General features: G+C 44.8%; 1 protein-coding gene across 2 annotated transcripts; it reads left to right on the forward strand.

The window, feature by feature from the left end:
• Positions 1-109: 109 nt before the first annotated feature.
• Gos28 (golgi SNAP receptor complex member Gos28) lies at positions 110-20072 on the forward strand. 2 transcript variants are annotated; one of them, XM_084598604.1, is made up of 8 exons: positions 110-188; positions 1453-1558; positions 2344-2422; positions 11504-11700; positions 16588-16659; positions 16749-16778; positions 18491-18573; positions 19663-20072. In XM_084598604.1, the coding sequence occupies exons 1-8, from the start codon at positions 158-160 to the stop codon at positions 19785-19787; spliced, it is 723 nt and encodes a 240-aa protein (XP_084454730.1). In that variant the 5' UTR covers positions 110-157; the 3' UTR covers positions 19788-20072. The 2 variants fall into 2 exon arrangements, with proteins under 2 accessions (XP_084454730.1, XP_084454732.1); XM_084598606.1 differs by having other exon boundaries at positions 19685-20072.
• Positions 20073-20427: the final 355 nt, after the last annotated feature.

A 20427-nucleotide genomic window follows, 5' to 3' on the forward strand; every position in this document is an offset into this window, starting at 1 on the left:
CTAACAAAACTTATGTGCACACATATTGGACTTGATAAACTTAAGTTATTTCTTATTGAATTAGTTTATTTGGTTAGTTATCAATTTCAATTTCTTGATGAACTTTTAGCGCGACCTTGCGAGTAAATCAAGCAGCAATGCACATTTGTTTCTGTTGATGATGGCGTCGGGCGGGTACGCGTTGGAAGGTATGTGATATCATTCGTTCCTTGTTGCCGGTGTCGAACTAATTGTGCTATGTCGTCATGGAAGGCATATTGTGTTATTAACTTCGCATCAGGCATACATTTATTCAGCTGTAGAACCAAAAGCGCCGGGATGACAGGGGCCATCATTCGTCGCACGGAGCTACGGCGGCATACGTGGTTGATCGCTAATGTGTTTGCCGTGAGATCGTTGACAGCGAAAAGGCGTTCGCAAAACCTTGTCGCTTAATTGATTTGGCCAGACGGGGCACACATCTTGAGTCTTGGTCAAGCTGGGTCGCTGCGACCTTTTCTTCCGTGATCTGTATAAACACGATAGTTTCCGCGTTTTGACGTATGGGCTGATGTATGCTGTCTGTACGTTCGTTGTTCAGTTCGTCACACTTTAATTCTGCGCCTTGAAATAACTCCATAATTGCTGTTTCTGGGAGTTGAGGCTCTGTTTGTTGAATGTTGGGCGTATTTTTACTCCCCTTTTCATCGACCGCTTGTGGTGGCCGCAAACCTGCCCTTGTTTTCGGTTCTTGCTCTAAACTTCATGCTGTACTCGGCTGCGGATTAAGAACTTTTGTGTAGCTGCCGTGGAATTAATTTCATATTCAACTTTGGCCGGTCTTTGCAATTCACCTATGAAGATCAGATGTTGCGGAACTGGCAAGTGACGCGATATTTGGCTCACGTATGCGGACTGAATGCTAAGTGATCTGTTCCGCATTAAAAAAAAAAATAAATAAATAAAAAGTCCCTAAGGATCTGGGGTAATCAGGATTTGTCGAGGAGCGTTTTCTTTCTACGTTTGCTCTTTCTAATAATACATATTTCATTATCTAATCTCTTGCGAGTTACCCAGGTATACGTCCATTTGGACTGTGTTTTATTTCTGGTGCACGAATTCACTTAGCCGCCACGAGCCTTGTGTACTGTCTACTGTGGTCCTTTTCTACTTTTCAGACAGAATTTATTTTTTATTTACAAAGTACAGCAAACATAAAGAATTCACTTCCCCAAACAATGTTGCTTCTGACATTTTCGGTGTGATTCTTGCATCCAAATTTATACTTGTGGAACCTGTCACTGTGACAGAAGCTTTTTTGTTATTTTCTGTCGCGCATGATTTTTGGGTGGTTAATCTTTCCTGTGATTCATCTGCATATTCATCAATTGCATCTTTTATTTATTATGTTATGCCTTGAGAGCCCTGTTCATCTCAGATGATGTCACCTCTTTTTCTTTTCTTCATTTGCAGATTTAAGAAAACAAGCACGACAACTTGAAAATGAAATTGACCTCAAACTCGTCTCATTCAGCAAGCTTGGCACTGGCTTTGGCTCTAGAGAGCTCAGGAATGAGAGGTGCGGTGGTTGCATTTGTCACTTTACCTTTCTTCTTTTTTTTTTCTTTTTTCTTTTTTTTTTTTTTTTTTTTTTTTTTGCCATCTGCTCGACGAGAAATCTAGAGACAATAGACAAGTGTTTCAGTGTCTTGTGCTGCTAACCTACATGATGTCTGCGATGTCATTGTTTTATTGTTCCCTTTTCCTCACTTTTAGCATTCTTGACGCAGATGGTCAAAGCTGGCATTAACAGTGGCGAGCAAACTGTGGTTTCTTGTGCGGGCTTTAATTTTTTTTTTTTTTTTGCATCATTTTTTCCCACAACTGCGCTAATACAAGCACCCTCTTCCCGCTTATTTTCTCCTCTGGAACAACTGACCAACAGTGGCATTTGGTTCTATGTTGATACATAAATGTCTTGATGCCTGAGAAACCATGATAGGTGGCGAGGAATTGTAACGCTTGAGAGTGACAAGTTTCAAGTTTTTCTCAGCTCTTTTTGAGGGAGGCATTTGTCAGAACACAAATTATCAAGTTGTTAATTTTTGTACGAAATATCCACATTCTCTGCAAGCTCCTTTTTTTTTTTTATCCTTTTATTTTTCTGTGCCTTAAATGTGAGTATCTGTCAACGCACATGAAACTTGGTCTCTTCCAATATGGTGTTAACATCTTCGTTTCTTCTTGCTACAGGAGATTGAGGCAGCAAGTATGGTGTCCATTGCTTGCATTGGTCATTTATTTGTTTCTGCACTGTGTTGGGAACTACCTAAATGCAACCATTTCTTTTTCTGACCTATATAGCCTTGACACTGCCCCATTGCTTGGCAGGGACCACATGTTTGAGACCATGACTTTGGAAATAGAGCAACTACTAACCAAGGTAAGCACTTGCTCTTTCAACACTTTGCAGCTTGTGTGCACCAGTGCAGTCTTGTGCATGCCAATAAAAATCCAATATTTTTCTACTGTGGGGGGTATGGAACAATTTCAGTTCCAGTATGAGCATGCAGCAAGTTGAGATACATCTTGTGAAAGCTTGGCAAGGCTAAACTCCATTCTAAAAATTCCACTTTGCATATTCAGTAAAATTGAAATGAAAGGAGGTAGAGTTGCAAGGAGGCCAATTTTTGTGACAAGAATGTGAGTCAACACTAAGCTTTCTCTTAATACAACGTTCAGAGTCACGGTAATGGAGCACTGGCTGCTACCTTCCTCCTTGACGTTTCCTGTCGCTGTTCTTGAGCTGTGAGTAGGAATGCACGATGTGTTTCTGTTACGAAGTTTTTATTAAAACCAAGTCTTTGCTAAGGGGCCTCCATAGTAGCAGCGTATTGAGAAATGACATCCATTCTTGAATGTTGCGACTACTGATGAATGTCCAATAAATTTTAGGCTACATACCTAGGCATGCGAGGAAATGTCATTACTGCTAACTATCATTAATTTGGCTTTCAAAAGACCAAGGGAAATGTCCGAATTAACCGAAAGTTTGAAATATAGAATGAGCGTGAGAAAACTGCCTAATATAGCTTGCATCAAATTAATTTTATCTATTAGAAACACCTCTGTGATGGTTGTCTACATTTGAGAAGAAACCATAGTGAGAATGATCGTTTTTCTCAGTTTTGTCAAGTGCTTTTTTTTGCGCACACTGTCAAGAACTTTGAAGTAGCACTTCAAAATCTTGAAGTCCTCCGCTACCCTTTTCCCAATTCTACTCAGTAGCAGTGGTGCCTCTTCACAAAGTGGCCCTGCTGTGTTTTGAGGATGCTTCAACACACATATATATATATATGTAGTTAGATGTGCGTCTCTCATAGCCCGAGTCGCTTTGGGACGTTAAACCCGACAAACTAAACTATATAGGTAGTTCTGGAAATAGCATGACATCATCCCAGAATAAAAACAGAAGAACAGCAACGTGCCAAGCAGCGTCTGAAATGGCATGACTGGTTGATGCACGTGCCCAATCGCATCTGCCGAATGACGTTGTGGCTTACAAGAACCAGACAGAAAACTGTGTCTGGCATCCACAGAATATATTGACTCGTCCCGCACATCCAAGCGAGAGTGGGGCAGCACACTGCTGGCGTTCGACCTGGCAGCTGCTGCATCCTCTGTCTCGCGCTCGGCCAGCACATGATTGAGTGTGTAGGTACCACTGTTATATGCAGTTCAGGTTTGGGAACATATGTTTGCGCGATCACGGCTGCACGAGTTGTTCCTTGATGCGATTTCCCATCTTAGCTGTGCAGGGCGACAATGCCCATGTCCAAATTAACAAGTGTTCAATGCCAGAGACTTACACGGCAGGGGCAGTGTTTCTAGTCTGAATTTCAAAATTAACAGAGGTCAATTTAATGAGATTTTGCTTTATTTTGGTCCCTTACTTTTGTAGCTATTGCTTTGCCATTTTCTTGGCAGCAGAAATTGAAACAGCAGGCGTTCCTAGATTTATTGTTACTTAAGCAGCAAGTGTCTTCTTGTTTTTTCTTGTCTTCTGTAGATCACTTCAGGGCAACAGCTTCGTGCATTCTTGTTCTTTTTTTCATAGTTACCTTTCATCTAGTCCCATTAACTTTGGTGGTTACGCACTTGCTCATTTACTTAATATGCTTGAGCATTTGATGATTAGACTGATGTGAGGAAAGGAATATAACCAAGTAGTAATGGACAGACATGGGCATCCTCACGAGGGTGAACCCTCATGAGGGCGTCCTCACCCTCACCTCGTGAGGATCTGACTTGGTGAGGTGAGGGCGAGGGAGGATCGGCGCTGAAAAATTCGTGAGGACGAGGGTGAGGGAGGGCAGAGGCGGTGAGGGGAGGGTGAGGGAGGGAAAGATACAGAGTTTGAGGGGCGAGGGAAAATGTTCCACGAAAGACGTAGTTTCTGCAGTAAGAAGAAACACGCGGCAACCTGAAAGGCATGAGTGACAACACACTTTCTCCTCCACTGGGCATGTGTTGTATAAAAACAGACGTAATGGAACGGGGCACAGGCGCTGCAGCTATAGAAGATGCAGGAACGAAAGCCACAAAATTGCCCCGGCGCTCGTGGTGAAAAAAGGTCTAAAAACGACCCTAGGAAGCTGCAGGAAGTCACCGAGAACGATGTCGCTGTTTCCAGCCTCACAGAACACGACAGGACCGGCAAAATACACAGGACCCCCGTTTGTAACTGCTAACGTTTCTTTGCCATTTAGGAAAAAACACGCCCAGAAAAAAAGAAGCGCGTCTAAAGTAGAGGGGAAGCGCAGAGAAACGTTGAACACAAAATACCGAGGTGGGGTGATCTTATCTGCAGGGACCCTGCCACATGTTTGTTTTTTTCTTGTCCAGATAGCTTGCATGAGTAGCCGACGCATGCGAAATGTTTCTTGACAGTGTTACTTGACTGTTTGGTTAGCAAGGTTTTACATAAAACTTTCATAAGTTGTGTAAATTACAATTCGCAACAAAACCAACGGAAATAAACAAACAGCATTGAATTTGTGCTGATAATAGCTGCAATAAAATAAACCGCAGTTCAATATCCGTTGCAATCCTTGTCATGTGTTTGCAGAAACAAGAATTATTTTCTTATTTATTTTATCATTTTTCTCTTTGTTGTGAATTGGCAAAATTGTCAAATCGTGCATTAATATGTGCGGCTCGTAATTACAGCGCATTGTTCTTTCTGCAATTTTTATAGCATTAAGTTTTCCTTTTTCTATTCTTTTAAGACAGTTTTCTTGAGATGGGTGCTAACATAGCATCAATTTGAAAGTAATAACTACAGCGTGTGAGCATTGAGCACAATTTCGCGAAATAGTTGTTTAATTTCCAGTACTATCCAAAGTCTATAGAGTGTTCTCATTACGTGTTAACGTGTTGAAGTCCTGCACCGGAGTAAGGTTCTTTAATATTCTTTGATTTTAGCATCTGTTCTGTATTCAGAATAAATTTAATGCATCGGAATGCCCGACGATCGTAAGGCCGGATGCTGTCATAGACTCACGCATGAGGTGGGTATGACAATACTGTACCGGGTTTAATTATTTGCCGAATGCGCTTTAGGGTTGGGTGCGCAAGGGTGCTTCCAGTTCTTAGATACATGTGTTGCTGTTCGCAAAATCAAAGCATGCTGGAGGTATTAGCCTCGCTATAAAAAAAGAGGGTATTTTAAAGGCCCACTGTCCACCCTCCGGTCGAAAATATTTTCTTCCCCGGTGACTGTGAGACTTCGCCCCTGGAACGCAAGGCCGCAAAATATTTTTGAAAAGAGTAACTAATAACGCAGTTACAGCCACCGCAATCACCCGATTCTATCCTGCCTCTCTCCTTCCGTTCCCTCGCAAAGGTTTTTCACTCTCCTGCCCGAGGTCGTCTAGCCTCCGCAGTACAAATTCCCTTTCCTCCTCCGCGTTTGGCGGGAGGTGGGGCGTGGCTCTCCGCGAGCGCGAAGAAAAAAAAAACGGTCGAGGGAGCGCGCGCCGCTGGATTCAGTCTGGCCGAGGCGAGGGAAAAGCGCGCTGCGAGCTGTAGACACCCATCCTTCTCCCGTCAGTCAGCGAGATGGACCAATGGACGTCGTTCGCGGTACGTACGTCATTATCGGGGCCTGTCGGGCCAGCGCAGGAAATGGTGAAGCTGGCTTCTCAAAGGAGAGCATGAGGGAGCTTTGAACTGTATTTTCGATGCTTTGCGGCGCGCGTGTCGCTGTAGAATTTTGCACAGACTATCTCCGGTACCTGATCGAAACACTGGGCTCCTTTTCTTAAAAGGGCTTTCCCTGGACAGTGGCCCTTTAAGCCACCAGTTAGCTCATTCAAAGGTTCCTAAGAAGAGCACTGGTAAAAACTACCTACATGCCGCTCTTGAGAAATCCTGCCTACGTGAAATGACCCATATAGCGTGGATGTCTGGCTGCAAACACTGACCAGTGCAGGATTTGCCTCTGAGGTGGTCACCTTTGTTTTAGAGGACCTTGCCAGGGATGCTAGGGATGTAGAGCAGCACCGCTGCGCTGAAGGAAGCGCAAGGTACAAGATCTGTTGTCATTCCATATAACTATCAAACTTCCCACCGCTTAAAAAACGTGGCTCAGAAAGGTGACGTATTGTTAGTCATCACTGTACCCGAAAAACTGGCTAGCTTGTGCAATATGGTGCAAGGAAAGCACCAGCAGCTAAGGATACAGTATCAAACACTTAGGCAGGTTCGTGCCTAGGGAGAGTGCCGTCATTTATCATATACCGATCTCCCGTGTCAGAAGCTACACAGAACAAATTGGATGTTGCACAAACGTCGCACTTCAGAGCTCCACGCAGGAGTAGACGCACTGGCGGGGTGGTGGAGAACTGACCGTCTATGTCGTTAGTGTCGTGGTTCTGTTCCAAAAACGTGCGCCTCGATTCTGCGAAACGACAATCTTGAAGAAGTTCGCGTTCGAAACAAGCAGAAAAGTATACGAAGCATACTACATTAAAATGGAATTCACCACTTGTGTTAGCAATTGAAGCCACCGTCGCCTTATCCGATAACTTAAGTAGTCGCACGTACGGCAACGAGCCAGTGTTCTTATTTTGCCATTACTTAATTTGCCAAGATCAGCTTCACTCTATGGGTGGACCACGTTTATGTCGGCTTTCAACAGCTTCTTATCCAAAGCATGGTTTACTGTGCTTGGTACGTCATGATATAAAGCGAAAAAGTGATGTAGGCTCAATGCTGCAGAATAGGGCAACTGCTGAACTGGAATTTTTAACTGACGTAAAGCAGGGTTTTAAATTCGAGGAAAGCTACAAGACATCAATTCACATTTGGTTATAGAGGTCCGCACTGAGTGCTTTTGACCTATGAGATTAGAGGGTGACGTCGAAGTCCAGCCCTCCAGGACGCTTAGACCTCGAGTAAGACCCACTGCCTCAAAGCCAAAGCTTCGGACTTTATGAGAACGTTTTAATAAGTGTCCCTACGTTTTCTTAACATAAAGATGGCCAGATGAGATACATGCCGCTAAGGCTAAAGTCGCACCAGAGAGCACCTGTCTCGCATACTGTTAAAACGTCTACCAGGTCTAGAAGAGGAAGACTTTAGGAAAGAAGGCTTCGAGGGTTTGCGTGATACCTGCTCTCGAATGCTCAACACTACCTTCCAGCTTCAGCGCCCGACATTCACTCTAAGACTGACTCAATATTAATAAACCAGACAGCTGAGATAAAAGTAAGCCCAATTCCGCGTAGTCATAGTATGTCTTAGGATCTCCAGCTGGCAGGTTGAAACTATGACAGCCCTGATTTTTGTGCACCTGATTGTGCTTAGCCATTTCTGTGGAAGGAAAGAGGCCTCCTCTCTTCCGCAGATTTCCCATGTTGTTGTGCAAGCTGTTGTGATCGCTTCTCGTGTGAAGCAGTGGAATGATCAGCGAGATGCCTGCTACTTTTTCTGTCTTGTGCCAAACACACGCATACACCATCTGTGTGTTGCAAACTAAAAACGAAGCAACCAACGCCACTACTCGTACTAGGCCGCGGGAAGATGTTCCATTCGGCGGGCTACAGTGTTCTACAAGGCTATAAGCCGGAACGTTGTTAGCCAGGGTGCACCTCAGCCTGCACGCCCGAGAGCTTTGGTTAGCGGCGCTGCGTTTGAAGACCGCTTGGGAGGGCGACAGATAACGCACAAAACAATCAGTGTGCGCCTAGCTTTGCGCCCTGTGGCAATGCGCCGACGACAGGCGCTTGTCTCCTCCCCTCCCCCCCCCCCCCTCCCCTCCCATAGCGAGGGCAGTTGTCATTAGGAAAGCTGTTAAAAAAGAAAAAATAAATATCTGAGCGGTGGGCAGACCACGCACGCTGGTCCACGGCTGGGCTCAAAAGGCGGCTGTGGCTGGTCTTATCAGATCTCCCTGAGGCACCGGGTGGAGACATGCATGGACGTGGCAGCATTGCTCTCGGATACACACGCGTCCACCACCGTGCGTTTCTTTCCGGCTCTCTGTCCAAAGAAAGGGTCTTCCTTCAGCTCAGTCCCCCACCCCAGAAAAAAAAAAAGAAAAAAAAAACAGAAAAGAAACAGCGAACGGCAGGAATGGCTGGGGAAGCCCTTCAGTTTGTGTTTTGTGTTGCTGTGTCCTTTCGATCGGACCACTCAAGTTGTTGACGCTTGTTGAAACAACACTTTGGTGCGCTGTTGCAAATTTCATATGCTCAAGAACGTCCGTATACTGTGTGCACGAATAAGTTTCCATTGTGGCAGTGTCCTCGGATATTATTGGGAAATGCGCGGTCCAAGTGAAAGGTGTGTAGGACGTCATGCAGGTTCCGGGTGAGTTTCATTTTTTTGCTGCTCTTGCCTTCATAGTGCAGACAATCCGTTTTCCGGCTTTTGCATATGCGGGTTCTGTCCGGAATGAAGCAGATCAGCTATGGAGATGTGAACTTAGGCGAATTAATGCAGAGTGCTGATTTCGGCGAGTTGGCGCATATGTGTTGCTCTTCTGTTCCCGTTCTGTAAGCACTGTTTTTTTTTTCATAAGTGATCCTAGATTTAAGCACACTATTCAGGAAGCATAATCAAACCTTATGCATGAAATTCTGGCCTGTTCACTTTGCACATCGTACTGCTCTAGTTAGGCGCTGTCTCGTCCTGTTCTCGTATAACTTTATTAGAAATTGAAAAAAAAAAAAAAAAGATTTTACGCAACACTGAGGCGGCGTTCGTGAAAACCAGGAGCGCAACAGAGTTACGTGTTTCACTTTGCGTTTTCGGTTTGTTCTTGAGGGAAGGCGGGATGCGATCGGATTCGGGGCACATCGTCGGTGCATTTACGGCGCCGTGTCCTAACAACCGCATTTTTACGCGGCGTTTCCCAAATGACACTACATGTACATGTCTGAAATTGTCGAGCACGGCCCCGGGCTCGCATGCTCTGTCCCCCCATCCCAACCCCCTCTGCGAAGCGATCGAGGGCCATGACCCCCTGACTCCCTCGAAATTTACGCTTCTGTGTGATAGCGTTTTTCTGTTACTAATTGAATTAGATTACATTGTTCTGTTGTCTAATATGCCGTATACGCCTCATGCCTTCCGTCTGCGGCTGGTTAGAAGTTAGAACCTCCTCCTTCCTCACGCGCTGTGTAAACGTATTTCGTCACTCTATCTCCTTCAAACACATGGCGTGTGAACCGGTGGGCAGGTTTGCCTGGTAACTATGGCAGTGGTTATTTTCCTTCCTCCTCGAAGTTTCGCCTTTGATTGGCATGCTTAGGGCACTGCCAGAATTGTTCTTTGCACTTTTCACAGCCTCTGGTTTCCATGTGCAGTGCATATCTTACTCTCAGCAACTGTCGGAATAAGTATCAGATGGCTCTTGCCAGTGATACGCTACAGCATGAACGCAGCCCCGTCATTCATTTAAGTCCATTGTTAGCTTCGAGAAATTCGAATTGCTAAATGATCAACGTGGCTTGACACTGCCGAGAACAGACGCAGATAAGAATAGTTTGCGCCTACTTTGACTCGTTGTAACGTTGTCATAGATAGAAAATAATGAAAAATAACTATAAAATATTCAGACTGCTGGGCATGAGGTTGAGGGTGAGGGAGGGCAAATGAGATGAGGGTGAGGGTGAGTGAGGACCAGCAATATTTTTTAAGTGAGGATGAGGGCGAGGAGGGCGAATAATTTTTTTTAAATGAGCGTGAGGGTGAGGGAGGGCTGCCAATTGGAAATTGAGGGCGAGGGAGGAAAGGCAAAAATGAGGGCATTTGCCCACCTCTGGTAATGGATATATGGTTGCAGCTTGCAGGGTTCGCCATATTTTTGAATATGCTGTACTAGCTTTGATTGCAGCAGTGGGACTTGCGGGGTAACATGCCTTTGAGAGAACACACTAGAGTTGATGAATGCGGCCGTTGCATGGACTCTGATTGCTGTGTTCATATGCAGGGATCTCATTTTTATTTGTCCCTCTCATCTAACTTGTACTTAAACATGTCGGATGAATTGCCATATTTATTGTACTGAAGTGCAAACAAAAATGAAAAAGTAATTGTATTGATTTTTTTGTTTGTTTGTTACCTCTCTTACTTTAAAGAAAGATTGGAGTCCAGTTTAAGTCTTCTTGTGTCGATAGATTACCACATTTTAACCCTTTGAGTGTTTTTGTTGTATGAGTACTCTGGCTCAATTCTGTGTCGTGAGGTTTTTGCTGTGTGTACTGCACTTAGCGTGCGTTTGAAATTTCGTGCCCTTCTGAAGGGACGTGCTTACTGGGAAGTGCTGCCGTCTTTTAGAATGGTACTAGAAGTGTTAAAGATTGGCTATGCATGTTGCGGAGGAAAATAAAACTGACCGTGACCGTCGCGTTGCGCTCGGCTTGTAGTGGGGCGCACTCGTGGTTTCTTTTACTTCGCGAGGTCACAACGTAAACGTGAAAGTTGATCTCTATCTTTTCTGGTGCTCTCTCAGCTTATCGACACTCATAGAGTATCACTGCTCTACCACTTACTAGTTTTATTGATGCCACTACTGTAATACTCTCCCTATATGTTTTTCGCCTATTTTTCCAGGCTTCCACAATTTTGTTTCTTTAAAATCAGCAAAAAAAAAATTTTGACACTGAGGGTAAATTTTTTCAAAAATGTTCGACACTTAGTTTGAATTAGTTAGTTTGAATTGAGTGGCAGGGAAAAAATGTTCCACTTTCAGTCTAATTTTCCGAGCAGTGATGTTTGTTTTACTGCCAAGCATCAACGTCAACATAGCCACAAAGAGCAGAACTGATTTTGCGCTGCGAACAGAAATTTCTGTGGACACCTTCATTAGGACTGGGTTAAAACGGGTCCAAGTGTCAGTTCATCTCGGGTCTTCTGTTACTAATGGCCTTGTGGAGACACCCACGTCATACCTACTTTACGGTGCCCCGCTATCCCTCACGGTGTTTCTCCCCATCACATGGTGCCGTCCTTGCAGCTGGGAGAGGTGAACGACCAGATGAGCCAGGTGCAGGCGGCGAGCGGGGGAGCGCCCAGCGCCACGTTGCTGCACACGCTGCAGCGCCACCGCGACATCCTTCAGGACTACGCCCGCGAGTTCCACAAGACGCGCACTAACGTCCAGGCCCACCGAGAGCGGGACCTGCTGCTGGGGTCTGTGCGCAGGGACATCGAGTATGTGATGCAACCTCTGCTTTGCTTGGGCACTCGCTGTTGCTTCTTCGCCCTGTGATTTCACTTTTTCGGCATGAATTTCCTGGGTGTCTGGATAATCAATGCAGGAATGCCAAAGCCATAATTCTTGTCATGGCAATGCAATTAAACAACATAAACAGACAATTGGCAGAAAAATAGAAACATTCAAATATTCTGGCATCATGTCATAGAAGTAGAGATGCGTAAAACAAGGTGCGGAACTAGGTGTCACTTAGTCTTCGTCTGTCACCTGTCAGTTTTGTTTTCAATGCACACAGCAGGGATTCTCAGAAGCTTTGTACAAGTGAAAGATTGGAGCAAAAAAAATATACGGAGTGCAGAAAGAGTAGCCAGACATGTATTGCTGTTATCGAGGTAGAGTGAGGGAAACTGACATGTAAGCCTTGTAAACATAATAGCACACATCTTTATTCCCTGCATGTTTGGCCCAGTATGAATTTGACATTTCGCCTTGTGCATGCATATGTCAAGAAATCGTTATGTGGAAAAGATCTTACTATCACAGTGGGCAAGCAATGGGCTACCATAGTATGGCCACTTTTTACATTCTTAATTCGCATCAACTGAGCGTGTATCGCCAAGATTCTAATCTTGGCGATACACGCTCAGTTGATGCGAATTTCAGGATGATAGAATTGGGATATTCCCTGGTCAGAGTGCATTATGTACAGTATGCAGAATTGTGGATGTTCCAAACACACTGCCATGCTGCTAGTGATGATACGATAGCGTGAGCCACAACCATAGCATTGAGCACCATGCACTGCCCGCATATTGCTCACTGCACTTATAGTATGATCTCAGTAATAGGCTATATATCTCATGGGGTGGTGAAAAAGCTCTATTCTCCAATATTTTTCATCACTGAAACAAACAGCTCTGCGTGCGATCACTAGTCACTCTGTAAACATAGGACGCAGTTGGCAGCAGCGTCTCATACTTCTACTACTCTGCAATCGCGAGTTGTGCTCTACTTGTGGCTAGTACAGTGAAAGCTCGTTAATTCGAACCTCGGTAATTCGAATTTTCGGATAATTCGAACTACACTACTTGGTCCGGCCAAGCTCCATAGACATCTGTGTATAAAAAAAGCCCGTTAATTCGAACGCGGGTCGGTTCCGCTACGGATAATTCGAACTACGCGCCGCCGCGTCTGGGCGGCTTGGCGCACATCACGCGGAAAAAAAAAAAAAAAAAAAAAAAAAAAAGGGGGGGGGGGGGGGGGGAGTAAAGAAACACTTCCGTGATCCGCAGGCATAATTAGAGGCTGCGCACGTCCAAAACGGGGACAGAATAAGGAATCAAGTATAACCATGGAAGAGTGGGTAAAACTTAAATGGCGCCATGACCGGCGTGGCGGCCGGCGGCGTTGAAGGGAGGGGACGCGGCCGCGGCAAGGTCAGTGCATGGCCGCGCGGCGGCAGCTGCCTGCTCTCGCTTCTGCGCAACCTCCGTAGCTCGCAACTAAATACTCGTTAATTCCAACCCTGTTAATTTGGAAATAGGGATAAGTACTGTCGGCGCGGTCCCAGCCAATGCCCATAAAAGGCTATGATCTCGGACAGGCACTATGGGTTAAACTTTTTTTTTTTTTTTTTTTTTGCGATAGCCATCCATCCTTCCACCCATCAGTCGTCAACGGAAGCACGCGAGTCAGCCGCGATCATGACGCCAGCTTTTAGCACCGTTCGCTCCGATGATTAGAGTGGCAGTAGACGGGGCGCCCGCCCAAGTCGCTCATAGCATGATAAAGCGAACGTACTGAAAAGGAGGCTTGCACAACCGGATAAGCGCTGGCACTTTGCCAAGTTCGCTTCCCTCCCTGCGGGAGCTAAAGTCAAAAGATAAACACGCCGTTATCGCCGCGCAGCATCTTGGCGCACTGCCAAGAAATGCGTTGTGGACCGTAAAGGCGCGAAACAGAGGGACGCGCTAACGACTGGCGCCTTTATTATTATTTTTTTTTCTTTCAGATTCGTAGGCACAAATCGGGGCTGGGTGGGTTCATTATGCGAGCGAGTTCGTTACGCGACTAAATACGGTACATTTACCGTAGTACAGACGGTTTTGGCCAGTTTTTTCGAGGCCATTCGATAATTCGAACATTTTTCCCGGTCCCGTGAAGTTCGAATTAACGAGCTTTTACGTAGTTGACTGTGACTGGGCGACCGTAGGTATGTCTCCTCAACCGTAAACAGAGCTGCGTGAATGTGTTTCCCGTACGTCTGTGTATGGGTTCTCTTTTGTTTCATTGACACAAAATTTCAGAAGATTGAGCTTTTTCACTACCCCATGAGATATAGCTTATCACTGAGATTATGCTGTAAGTGCAGAGAGTGATCTCACGTAGAAGTGCTCTACTGGGACCCAAGAAGACGAATAATGTGGGAAATGGCAACAGCTGTAAAGTTGTGCATACTTATATGGAATGCCTAATACGGCACAACTTAGGAGTAGGTACATTATAGCAGTGTTAAGGAGGACATGGTGCAGACTAGTACTATAGTGTCACGATGATTTGAACATTTTTCTTGTCATCCGAAACAAACAGAATCTGTATTCAGTTGTGCTGGCAATACGTACATTCATGCATGTCTCTGCGCAGCTGACGGGATTTGGTTATAGCTGCGCGCCACTTCTCATTGCTCTTTGTGAATACCGCACAACTGTTGGTTGCTGTGAAGCCTGTTTACTAGGGCTGCAGGGCTGGCAGTGTGCTGCACGATTGGCGACCACGCCATCAGCAGTGTGCAGGCAGATCACATGAGCGTGCAGTTGCAGCTGATGCATTCAGAACAGCAGAACTTCTTGACATAATACACAGTGTTCTCTATCTAGAATGTTATAATTCGTATCAATAAACACACGTGCACTTACGAAGGAAGCCAGCAGCTGCTGACATCAGAGAAAACATAGTTTTCTTTCTTTCTTTTCTCTCTTTTTTTTTTCTTTTTTTTTTTTCTTTTTCATTTAACAGTGTGATATAACAGCATAAAAATAGTTGATTGGAAACTAGAAAAAAAAAAGAACAACACTCCACTGGTGGAAAGCAAATCCACAACCTCCAAATTTAACGGACCTGTCATTTCCACACACAAGAGGTTCACCTAAGATATTTTTGTACATATGTGATTTTTAATTAGCGGACTGGTTAACTGACCCTAAGTAGTTGACTTTTTTTATACTACGGCTGTTAGTCTTTTCATTTATTCAGAGGTTTATAGCCCGCATTAAAGGTCCTATGAAAAGCTATTTAGAAAAATTATAAAACACACACGAGCAATAGGTATCCCACCAATTCCTCACCACAACGCAAACATATTTGAGCTACCTTTATTAGCACTGAAGATATGGGCAATCTAAATGGCGCTCCTCCTGTATGCCCTCAACTTGGCCCACGCCGGCGCACAAGAAAAAAATGAAGTAAACAAGTCGGGGCAGCATCCCATCATGCCCCGCCCTGCTCGCATAACTTGGGAGCATCCAATGAGGCACTCCCTGCAAGCCCATGTGACGTCACATGGAAGGTTTGCGCGCGGGGATGAATCGCCCCAATCGGTCTCGAGCAGTCACCAGGAGCGCTTTTTAAAATTATTTTAAATTACCGGCTCTATGCAAAACTTTCAAATTTGACTTGAATACTCACAGTGGCCATCGCTATGGATTTTTTGGCCCTTTAATATCTATATCATCCTTTAGGTTTTGAAAAGCACCTCTCTCTTGGTTGCTACAACTCAAGGAAATTCAGAATTGGGAAGAAAGCGACTCTGAATGGGCTTCGATAGTGCTAGCCATGCCTACGGGCGCTCGTCGCGCAGCAGTGTACCTTTGTCTCTTCGCTGCAACTTAGTGTCCGTGGCCAGTGGTGAACATATTACAGGTGCACTCTTGTGCAACGTTGTGCACTCATGGCTAGTACTGTGTCTGGCCGCTCAGTTGTGCTTTCGCCTGAGCGTGGCCTCAACATTTCTCTTTCTGCCGAAGTGATAGTAACGGCATTTTTTGAAAAATGTAAAAAGTGCTTTCAATATTATTTCGGTGGGCTACAAACCTCTGAATAAATGAAGAGCCTAACGACAGTAGATGAAATGCTAATTATTTTACCATTAGTTAGCTAGCCTGCTAGCCAACACATCTCAGCGGCATGTCGGTGCACGTCAGCGCTGCCAGTGGTATGCCGGAAAATGAATTCTTGTTACTCAAAAATCCTATATTTAAATGTTGCAGAAAGTCTTAAATGAAGTGCCTTGTAGGTATGTATGCATTTACTGTGTGTACAGCCTTTATGAAAAGTTTACAGCCCTGAGGGTTTGCTTTTAAGCCGTATAATATGACTTCTGTAATAATTGTGGAAGTCCTAGTCATTGGAGAGGGTAGGACGAAAAATATTCTTGCCTTCAGCAAGTACGGAAACCTGGGAATGCATTACAAGCCACATAGTATCGCTCAGAAGTAGACACCCTGGGCTGTAAACTTTTGATAAAGGCTGTACATGTATATACAAGTAATAAGCAAGGCTGTTAGTGACACAGGTAGATGGAAGCCCCAGGCAACTATTCGTCAGTGGTACTTCAAAAGCTAATTGACACCCTAATTTGCAGTGCATGTTCTGGGTCTTGCAAATGCATTTAAAAGCCACAGGAGAAGCATGTGTGAACTTTGCTTGCTTTTCGTGTCACATGCAACTCCTTATGATAGCGTTCAAGAGGCAGTGTTGGGCTTACAGGTCACTTTGTTTCTTTGTCACCTCATACAGCTTTTGGTTTTGCTTTTAACTTTGCCCTTTGGCAAACTGTGGAGCAAATTGCTTTTTCTACATGCATGCTGGCTGTTTTCTTGTTTCAGCTCCTATAAGAATTCCTCTAGCCTGAACCGGCGGTCAGAAGGCTACCTGAAGGAACACGAGCATATCAAAAAGTAGGGGTGCATGTAATTGTTTTTTTCTTCTTCTTCTTCTTTACTTATTCTTCCATTGCTGAAATATTTTATCACTTCTATCTTTTCAGTTCGGACCGTCTTGTGCATGAGCAGATAAAGTGAGTAGAACCCTTACTGGAGATTTTTGCTGATTCCTTGTTTGAGTATAATGCTTTGTTTCAACATATGCTTACAATTGTCTTCGTAGTCTTGGTTTTTAACATTTTTGAAAATCCGTGCGGCTGACTTTCTTGGAACTGTTTCACAGTTCGGTGCTCATTTCGTCAGGTTTGTTTGCAAAGAGGAGAATATGTTTGATGCACCCTTTTTCTTTTGTGTGTATTACAAATTGGTTTGGTGGTTTGGTTTATGGGGTTTAACGTGCCAAAGCAACTCAGGCTATGAGGGACGCTGTAGTGGAGGGCTCTACAAATTTCGACCTCCTGGGGTTCTTTAATGTGCACTGACATAGCACGGCAGATGAGAGCCTTGCACTTCGCCTTCATGGAAAAACAGCCGCCGCGGGCGGGATTCGATCCTGCGTTCTTAGGTACAGCAGTTGAGCACTCTAACCACTGCTCTACTGCGGCGTGGGTGTTACAGATTGCTTCATTTCCACAAACAAACTATAAAAGAGTGATTGCAGCAAGATTTTTACCAAGGTGGCATGTTTTCTTTCTTTTCATTTCTTGTAACTTTGCTCTACTTTTGTTGTCATCTGCGTTCATATATTACTGTACCCATTGCAGATTGGTGGGCCTCTAGATGTATCTAACTGCAAAAGCACAATTGCTGCCATTGCAGCACACGTTAAAGAACCCCAGGTAGTCGAAATTTCTGGAGTCCTCCACTACGGCATCTCTCATAGCCTGAGTCGCTTTGGCATGTAAAACCCCATAAACCAAACCAAACAATTGCTGCCATTGGCTGACCATAAAATGTAAAGGCTAGTGCTTGGTACAATCATGCCAGCCCGGTTTCTTGGCCTGATCCAGAAGTGATGCCTTTGTTGACACCAGTGATTAAAACTGGGACAGGGAGGGAAACGGCAGTAAAACAGCCTTCAATTTACAGTGGTAGCCTCAAAGTTGGGTCATGGATGGCTTCTTTCAATGCAATGTGATAGTTTAGCTGTTTGCACTGGAAGGGCGCAAGTTAACAGGCAGCCTTTTGGCACAAATGAGGCTGGGCTTGCTTTTTGAGAAACTTGCTTGCAGTTTGGAAGTATGGAAATGTGGTATTTTGCCTGAAAATGGCATGTATGACTTGGTATAAATTACATAGAGTTTAACGTCCCAGATCAACTCTGGCTACGGAGGACGCCGGCCGTAGGGGAGGGGTCCTGAAACTTCGACCACCTGGAATTCTTTAACATGCACTGATATCGCGCAGTACTTGGGTGCCTTGCTTTTCATCTCCATCGAAATGTGGCTGCTGTGATTGGGGTTCGATCCCCCGTCAGTTGGTTCAGCAGTCGAGTGCAGTGACCGCTGAGCCACTGTGGCAGGACCCATTCTGCCCAAAAATGAGTGACCGTATTTACATAGGACAACGCAGTTATCCTGAAGCCATGTCTGTTTCAGGACAAAAAGGCATCTGGAACTTGCCTGAATAGTCCTGTCACTGGAAGGCAGCTTACAGTTGTCAGTTATTGGGAGGTCTTCATTCTAACTTGCATTAGCATAAAGACACTTTGTTATTGTTTATGACTAACACGCTTGTATGCAGCACAGGAGAGCTGAATGGAATCTCTACTCCTTGATGTCGGACTCACCAGTGGCTTTTTTAGCACTAGGGATCACCTGTGACGTCTGGCCTGCTTCTTTTCCAGTATCGCCATGCGAACAAAGGATGAGCTGTTGAGTCAGCGCAATGCTCTGAAGGCTATCCAGACCAAGATGACCACCCTAGCCAGTATCCTTTGGGTGGCTTTTCATTCTGCTTGTGTCTTTTGCGCCGTGTGCCAGGGATGACCCCAGAACTAGCCTTTGGCAAATCAGCTGCAATGAAGGAGTGTGCACACCAGTTACCAATGCTGCGTGAGGTTATAGCAGAAAGAGATAAAAAGATGCTCAAAACAAATCAGCAGTGTATGAGGTGAAATGAATATACTAGTGGGAAATGTATGGCAAAAATATGTCAGCTATAAATTAGAGTATATGTAAAAATCCTTTCAAACACACAGCCTTTTTATGAACTAATGCCATTCTTGGGCTCAGGAGTGACACAAAATGTTGCATGCGTGTGAAGTGTTTGCAGCATATTGGTGCTCTTTGTGTACAGTTCTGTTGCTCACAAAGGCCTGTGCAGTAGTCATACATAAAAATTAGCTGTGATTTAGCTTGTGGTTAAACCTAGAGTTGCGCGAGAGCAATCAGCATGGCTATGCTTAGGTTCGGCTTGAATGTAAAGACATGGCTTCTGCACATAGTAGTTTACTCTATCCAGTAGTTTACTCTAAGAGTGCAGCATGGATTATAGGGAACAAAACTAATTAAACCAACCAACCAATTAAGCAGTCATAGATTCTAAGCTGGTTTATCAAGTTGGCAGCATGCAGCAGAACAGGTTTGGTGTACATGGTGAAACTGCAGAACAATGCTGCTACAGGATTTCTGGTAGGAATGGGTTTATTTATTTATTTTTAATACCCCGTAGGGCCCCTGCAGAGCATTACCTAGAGGTGGAGGATGGCTTGATGCTGTGCAAAGCAAGACAAAGCAAAGGACAGTACATCAGTCTGGGCCAGTTGGTTTGTGCTTTCAAAATGTATATACTTACGTTAAAAGGGCAAAGAACAAATAAGAGTATGCACGGTGCATATTGCCTGTAGAACATATTCTTTTTTCTTGTCATTTTTGTGTGTGTTTTGAATTCTGGCTTGTTTGTTGCAATCACGTGTGAGACCAAATTGTTTTGCACAGAGCCATACGGCGCTAAGATGGTCTGCTGCGGCGGGTATGAATACTTTGTCACAGCGATGCTTCCTTAACAGCACTGACGACCGCTTTCCCATGATCAACAGCCTAGTGCAGAGGATCAATCTGCGCAAGCGGAGAGACTCCATCATCCTGGGCGTCGTCATCGGGACTTGCACAGTGCTTCTGTTGCTATACATTACCCGTTAAGATTGTTGTGGCTGCTGCTGCTACTGTTGTCCTACTGTCAGCAGTGTCTGGCATTTCTCCGCACACCCGAACCCGTGCTAGAAACCCCTGTGCGATTTTAACGAAAACGAAGGTCATGGTTGAGCGATTCCCCATTCATGTTGGTTGTAAAATATGTATGTTATATTGACCTGTACATAGCGGACCTTTGCTGCCTGGGAGAAAGAAGGAAAAAATCAAGAGGCATTGCACAGCTGTAACCCGCGTTTGTTTTCTAAGTGGGAATAAAGTATTTTGAATGATAAAGCTGTGTTTGGTTTGTATTATTTAAATGCATTTTTGTCTTCGGCAGTTGTTTTGGGCGTAAACGCATTAAAGGGTGGGGGGGGAGGGGGGGGGGGGGGGATCTACAAGTGTTTCGCAGTGAACATGGTCATTTTTTAGGGGGACGAACTCTGGAATAGCACCCTGGCCGCCCTGACTTGCCCTGACGCCGTCTGCTCTGTGGTGATCACTGTTGACAACGTCTACGTTACAATGTTAAAGCGAAATTGCGTGCGAACGGCCTCTTTTTATTACCTGCGATTAGCAAAACATATGGCTCCTTGAGAGCAAAGTTGAAACTCTTGCATCATTAAAATTGACAAAAGTTAGCAAAAAC

This window comes from Amblyomma maculatum, chromosome 3, assembly GCF_055883805.1.
Source record: "Amblyomma maculatum isolate TAMU_Amacu chromosome 3, ASM5588380v1, whole genome shotgun sequence".
Taxonomy (NCBI): Eukaryota; Metazoa; Arthropoda; class Arachnida; order Ixodida; family Ixodidae; genus Amblyomma; species Amblyomma maculatum.

Excerpts from the sequence above, each read along its gene's own strand:
- Gos28 (XM_084598604.1), top strand. The coding sequence starts at position 158 with ATGATGGCGTCGGGCGGGTACGCGTTGGAAG. Across the intron at positions 2,423-11,503 it reads TAGAGCAACTACTAACCAAG|CTGGGAGAGGTGAACGACCA; the intron begins GTAAGCACTTGC and ends CCGTCCTTGCAG. Across the intron at positions 16,779-18,490 it reads CTTGTGCATGAGCAGATAAA|TATCGCCATGCGAACAAAGG; the intron begins GTGAGTAGAACC and ends CTTCTTTTCCAG.